At 47.5% G+C, this 6571-nt stretch overlaps 1 protein-coding gene across 1 annotated transcript; it reads right to left on the minus strand.

The window, feature by feature from the left end:
- Positions 1-498: 498 nt before the first annotated feature.
- LOC128115796 (homeobox protein Rhox5-like) lies at positions 499-1215 on the minus strand. Its single transcript, XM_052746857.1, has 2 exons — positions 1134-1215; positions 499-956 (listed from the first exon to the last, which is right to left on the minus strand). Exons 1-2 carry the CDS (start codon positions 1213-1215, stop codon positions 499-501), a joined length of 540 nt encoding a protein of 179 aa, XP_052602817.1.
- Positions 1216-6571: the final 5356 nt, after the last annotated feature.

Here is a 6571-nt window from a genome sequence, read left to right on the forward strand (position 1 = left end):
ACACACACACACACACACACACAGACATACACACAGTATTCCTCACACCTACTTTTAGAATTATTTCAGTAACAGGTTTCTCTCAGGGACCAAAGTTAAAGGGTAATCCCCCAAACACAGGTATGTCGTCTATATACTTAACATGCAAATCTTCATTAAGAGAGCCTCCACGATGAAAAGTGTTAGTCAAATTTTAATCTGAGGTGGAATCCCTCCTACATTTTCCCAGTCACACCTCAGGCTTCTCACTCATACTTACAGAAACTCATTTAGAACAAGCATTGTCTCAATTTCCCTCCCACGCGCCACTTAAACAGGCAACAAAACACATTCTTTCCACTTGGACTAGGGCACATCCCCCTACTCCAGAATCCAATTTCTGCTGGAGGGTCCAGACATGGTGGCTTTGTTTTTTAGAGGAAATCAGCAGTTCACGGAACACCAAAGGACAGCCTGGATGCACTGCCTGAAAACCAGGCGCCTAGCAGGGCGTTCTGCTTACCTTGCTCGCAAGGTGGGGTAGCGAGTCTCTTGGAAAAGACGCTCCAGTGCCTGCAGCTGAGACTGGGTGAATCTGGTGCGGCGCTGTGAAGGCTGCCTGTCCCCAGCCTGGAGACTCTTGGTGCCCTCAGGCATTGCTGCCTCTTGCTGAGGCTGCTGTTGAACACTGCCGCCATGACCACCTTCCGCGTGGATCCCCTTGTCCATGGGGCCAGAACTACCATCTCCAGCATGACCTCCTTTCATTTCTTCTTCTTCTTTTTCTCCCTCCTCTACCACTCCTGTTGCTTCCTGAATAAGACCGGACTGAGCAAGCGCTTCTTGAGCAGGCTTGCTTTGGGCAAGTTCGCCCAGAGCAAGTTCGCCCTGACCAAGCTCACCCTGAGTAAGCTCACTCGGTACAAGCCCTTTCTTTCCTCCTTCCTCTCCAGCCTTCAGGACCACTGCGTTCCCACCTACAAGAGAGAAAAACACAAAGATAAAGATCTGAGCATCGTGGCCCATGGATCATTCGAAAGCCTGGAGAGGGGGTCAGATGCAGAGCGGGGTAATCGAAGCGCCCGACCACTGGGCTTTCCACCAAATTTATTTCCCCGACATTGCCCAAGTCCAATCAGAAGCATTTTACTGACCATGTTGTTGTTCCTGGTCCTCATCAGCTCCTGGACTCAGCATCCTGTTCAAACTGCGGCAGCAGCTCTGATGAGTTTCCATACCGGGAATCTTTCGATCAGACCCGAGTTCCGTAGTTTTAAAAGCCGTGTCCTCACTGTCTGGCGCCAGACTTACAGCTCTGATGCCCGACCCGGAAGACTTGTCTTCTGGAGACTCGACGTAATTACAGTGTGTCCAATCACACATTCTGGCCTGCACAGCCTCAGTGGCTGTGGGCTTGTCCTCTGAGGTGCCTAGCCTGAGGCACTTTAGGGCTCCAAAGAGCAGGGAGTACTTTAAAAACTGCAGTGAGTGTGTTTGCCGTGGGGGTGCGGAACCTGTGGCTCTGGTTTGCTCCTTAGCTGACACCTCTAGTTTTGGGTAATGCTGGACTGTCCAAATTCAGTCATAGGGAGTAACAAAAAGACCTTTTCAAACTCAGCAGGCCCTTGAGTCCAGCTAAATCACTTTATTAAATTATGGAAATGTCCTTCAAACAAAATGCCCCAATCTTGGTTGTGCTGCCTTGAAGAGCCCTGTATGATGGCAACTATGTGGGTAGGCCAGGGCAAGATCCTCCTGAGAGACTGTGCTCCCAACAGGGCTGAATTCCACCAGTGTTCACAAGCTCATTCTGATGGAGACCTTTCTCTACCTAGCTGTGCTTGACCAAGGTCCTAGGGTGACCCAGATACCTGAGGGCATCAAAGATCAACCCTGGGTACTGGCTCCAAACCTCACAGTTGTGAAGGTCAAAGACAGGAGGAATAAGCAATTCTGGATTCAAACTCTACAAAGAATCATTGCAGGAAGGGGCGAACTGAGGAAAAGTTAGAGAGACTCCCCAAAGTAGGTGACATTCCCAAAATTTAAAAGAGCCACTGAGCTCTGTCATTTCGTGGTTTTTGTTTTTAATAGAATCATGGCAGAGTCTGGACAATGGCTGAGGTAATTGTTAGGAGATGATTTAGTTCTCTGGGATGTCATAGGCTGAGACACTGGAGGGGCCACAGTCCACATGGTCTAGCCCACACCAAGGAGATGATCATTCTCTGTTCACCTATTGCCCACCTAGTCAGGGGTGGCTCAATCCCCTCCACCACAGGCCCCTTTATCCATCCCTGACTAGGACTTTGTGAGTTGTGGGCCTTGACTGTCTTGTCGCCATTAGCCACTGCATGGTCTTGTGTCCTCTGACATTTCAGCTGTCCCAGGTACTTTTAATTATCCTCAGCTCTCTTTCTTCTCAGTCACCAAGAAGCAGCTGCAACTGTCCTTCCTCTTCTCCTTGTCTCCTGGGTCGTTGTGAAAGGCTTCCCTGAAACACCGAAATGGGAGGCTTTCTTAGACACAGACTTTATTCACTCTCACAATTAGCTGCTGGAGAAGCTAGGCTATTTTAGGAGACAATAGTGCCATGGGTGCTTTCCTGAAGGACTTGGTGGCCTGGTTGGACTGCCCACACTAGACGGGAGCCCTGTCTTTACCAGTGTGAGACAGCTTGACTGTCCTACTGATCACAGAAACTTTTGTGTCTCATCTTCAGTGTTCCTGGCTTGACTGTTTCAAATCAACCCTCCTTTTAGCCCCAGCATCCCTGAAACATATGGGAGCAACTTAGAAATTTGAACGTGAGTGCTTTTTCCTCACTAAGGACAGAGACCTACCTCCTGCATCTATATCAACCCCAGATTCTGAGATAAATTTATCAAGACGCTGTTCCCAGGGTTGGTGTGAAGCAGGTAAGCAATCATGCATTCAGGGTGCCCCAGAGACTGTTCATTTCTTCCCCTTTCTACAGAGCTCACAGGACACTGGGTGTATTCTTTTATTTCTGGCAGTTTGCTCCCAGGGCTTAGCAAAGAGTGATGCAGAGGGATATCACTCTCTGGTGGTTGATTCAGCACCCTAAAAGATGGATGCTTGCTGTGTAACCCAGAGGAGCTGTGGGGTGCACTATTTGAGTAGCTAACACAGGTAAACACCAAGGCTTGCTATGCTCCAATCTGTTATATATGTGAGTCTGGAAACCAGCACCCATCTGTGCCTTTACCCTTGATGGTCTTGACTCTGCTGTCCCCATCTTGGACCTGGGGAAGGGACTTTACTCTGCTGAATCCTTAGGATGTCTGCTGCTCGCCAGCTGCTATCTAGTAGCCCAATCTTACATATCACTGCATTGACAGGAAACCTGTACCCATAAGCAGTTTTTTCTGTAGAACAGCAGTGATTCATGAGCCCAATTACTGCTCTGTGTGATTTTCTTTTAGGTTATCTTCTGTGAGGGACTCTCCAGGATTGAAATGCATTAATGCAATCTTGTGGCTCTTTCTTGTTTAGTTACATGTTCAATGCTTTAGGTCAGTGATTCTCAACCTTCCTAATGCTCTGGCCCTTTAATATAGTTGCCCATGCTGTGGTGACACCAACCATTTTTGTTGTTACTTCCTAATTCTAATTTTGCTACTGTTATGAGTCACAATATGATATCTTTGTTTTCCAATGGTCCTAGTAAAGGTCTGTAGATCCCAATGGTAAAAGTGGCTGCATTGCCCAAGTTGAGAACCACTGCTTCAGGTAAAGGCATGTGATTGTGGAGTTTCTACACCATTTTTCCCATGGGACTCTGCTCATCATAGTTATTAGATGGGAAACCTACCTGCACACAGATTTTCCTGAGGGATTTCTTGGTCAGCAGGCACAACTCCACACAGGTGCATTCACAGACACAACATTCACATGCAGAAATATCTGTAGCCAAAGCCCTCTCATCCCATTGGCCCATCCCCTCCCTAGAGAGAGGCTAATCTGCAGAATGTAAGAGTAGTTCTAGAAATATGGAAATCATAAAAGGAAAGTGGCTTAAAACGTTTCATAAAGCTAGTAACTGCCGTGAAACGAAACACAAATGAATTATAAGTCTGTTTTATTGATGAGCACAGTTAAAAAAAAACCTAGATCATTGCTTTGCTAAGACCCAAGACAATATTAGTTTAACCTTAAGAGTGTTAAGACAACTCAAATTAGCAATTTTAGAAGCAATTGACCAGCTCTAAAAGAAACAAAGTTATGGGATCAGGATCTATACCTGGTGCTTGAGCAACTTTTTGGAGCTCATTAGCTATGGTGGGACAACTTGCACAGCCATAGTACAGAGGGGAGGGGCTTGGACCTGCCTCAACTAAATGTACCAGGCTCTGCTGAATCCCTATGGGAGCCTTACATTTTTGGAGGTGGGGATAGAGTGGTTGGTCGGGGGCGGGGGAGAAGATAGGGGGGAGCAGGAGGAGAGATAAGAAGGGTGTGGTTGGTATGTAAATTGAAAAAAATTTCTTAAAGAAAAAAAGAAGAAACATAATTGACAGGGAATGAATTCTTTGATGAGCTTTTACCTGCGTATGACATCATGTCACATACAGAAAGAATAATAAATGGGGAAGCTTTCCTAGATTTGAGACATGTTCCACAAACCCGTGGTCAGCATAGTTAGGGACACCTGACATTCCATGAACCAGCTGTTCCCAGGTTGGCTCTCCCATGAGGCCTTTGTGGCTCATAGGACAGGATACACTGACCCCAGCACTGCCCACTTAGTCACAGCTCACTATGTCCTTTCTCTGCTCAGCACTCCATGGCCTGATCTTTCAAGCCATCAAGTGATAATCATGTCTTTGGCAGGAAAGTCAGAGGCTGCCACCTGCCTCATCTGAACTGCAGCTGCTCTCTCTCTCTCTCTCTCTCTCTCTCTCTCTCTCTCTCTCTCTCTCTCTCTCTCTCTCTCTCTCTCCTCTCTCCTCTCTCCTCTCTCCTCTCTCCTCTCTCCCTCTCTCTTTTTTGTGTGTATACTGGTGTCTTGTGTAGAAATAATGAAGAGTCAGGCCCTCTCTGAACCAGGAAAGGAGTGGACAGGACAGGGATCATCCCTTCAGTCTTTCAAACAGCCACATCACTTTGGAGTGTTCTTGCTTAACCCCTCTGGTATGCTGTATCCCAGCCACAGGCCCTGGAGCGTTCTTGCTGTATCCAGGTCATAGTTCCTCTCCCTGCATTAGGTCTCATCCTACAGGGACTCAGTAAGGACTCTTCCTGCTGTTTGTAAGAGACACATGGTAGAGAGAGACAAGGGTTGATTTAGAGGGAGCCCAGGACTGGCTGATGGGTGGGAAGACATCTAGAAGGACAATATCCTGAAGAAGGAGAGGGTGGGGTGGCTGAAGTGAGCTCCAGGGAAGGGTAACTCTGAAAGTGATGGTACAGGTATGGTCTGGAAACAAGCTGGGGCAATTTTCCAGAGGAAAAGGAGTCAAGTTTGGGGAGAAATATGTAACAATTATGGACCTCACCAGGCAGTGATGGCACGTGCCTTTAATCCCAGCACTCAGGAGGCAGAGACAGGCAGATCTCTGTGAGGTCGAGGCCAGCCTGTTCTACAGAGCGAGGTCCAGGACAGGCACCAAAACTGCACAGAGAAACCCTGTCTGGAAAAAACAAAAAAATCATGAGCCCCAAGAAGGAGGTTGGAGCTGGGGGTACCCAGCAGTGTCCAGGTAAGAGGCCACTGAGAAGTCAGAAGACTGTGCAGCAGGATGAGAGCATGCTGTGAGCATGAGTGACTGTGTATCAGTACAGAAGTGAGGCAGGCTGCAGGACTGGGGTGGGGATTTCTGATGTAAAGCAGCCTGGCCAACCAGGGTCCAGTGTACAGAAGGAAACTTGGGACCTTGCAAAATCTCCAGGACCCTAAATGTGCCTTTGTGGGGTTCAAAGATCAGTAAAATGGTTCTGTTATGTAGAGAGTTGACCACATAAACTCCCCTGGTGATATCTGAGAGGGGCCTGTTCTTCCTGGATGCAAGCTTAGGCTGGCATAACAAGCACTCAGATAGTCCCCTGGTGGGGTGGTAAGAACGTCAACTTCTTCAGTGACACCCATGGAGAATGAAGAATCCTTACTAGTAGAAATTGGTTATAATGACTTAGTGTGTGTTGATTTGGCTATGATACTCACTGCAGAATTATGTCTAAACAAAAAGCTGGGAAGGACCTTGATATCCTTCATTGGAGAATCTACTCCATAGGCAAAAGTCTGACCTGAGGCTAGATGATTTTACAGACCATAAGCATCATGCTTTCACAAGTGCAGTCAGGGTGATCTTTCCAAAATGCCAACCTGACTCTGCTGCTTCTCTGCTCAGACACTGCCCACAGCTGCCCACCACCCTTATGACTTTGCCAGAGCCCAACAGTGCCCTTCTCTGACCTCATGTTCCATTTGAAGTTGTCACCAAACAGTGTTCCTTGGTCCACCTTTGTTCCTTCTGGTTTTATTTCAGACATGTGCTGCTTTCTAATTTAACTCTGAGGGCTGTCCTGTGCACACTTCCTGGTGGAAGATCTCCCATGTCTGGCATGTCTC

This window comes from Peromyscus californicus, unplaced genomic scaffold (genome assembly GCF_007827085.1).
Source record: "Peromyscus californicus insignis strain IS unplaced genomic scaffold, ASM782708v3 Scaffold_10__1_contigs__length_136768540, whole genome shotgun sequence".
Taxonomy (NCBI): Eukaryota; Metazoa; Chordata; class Mammalia; order Rodentia; family Cricetidae; genus Peromyscus; species Peromyscus californicus.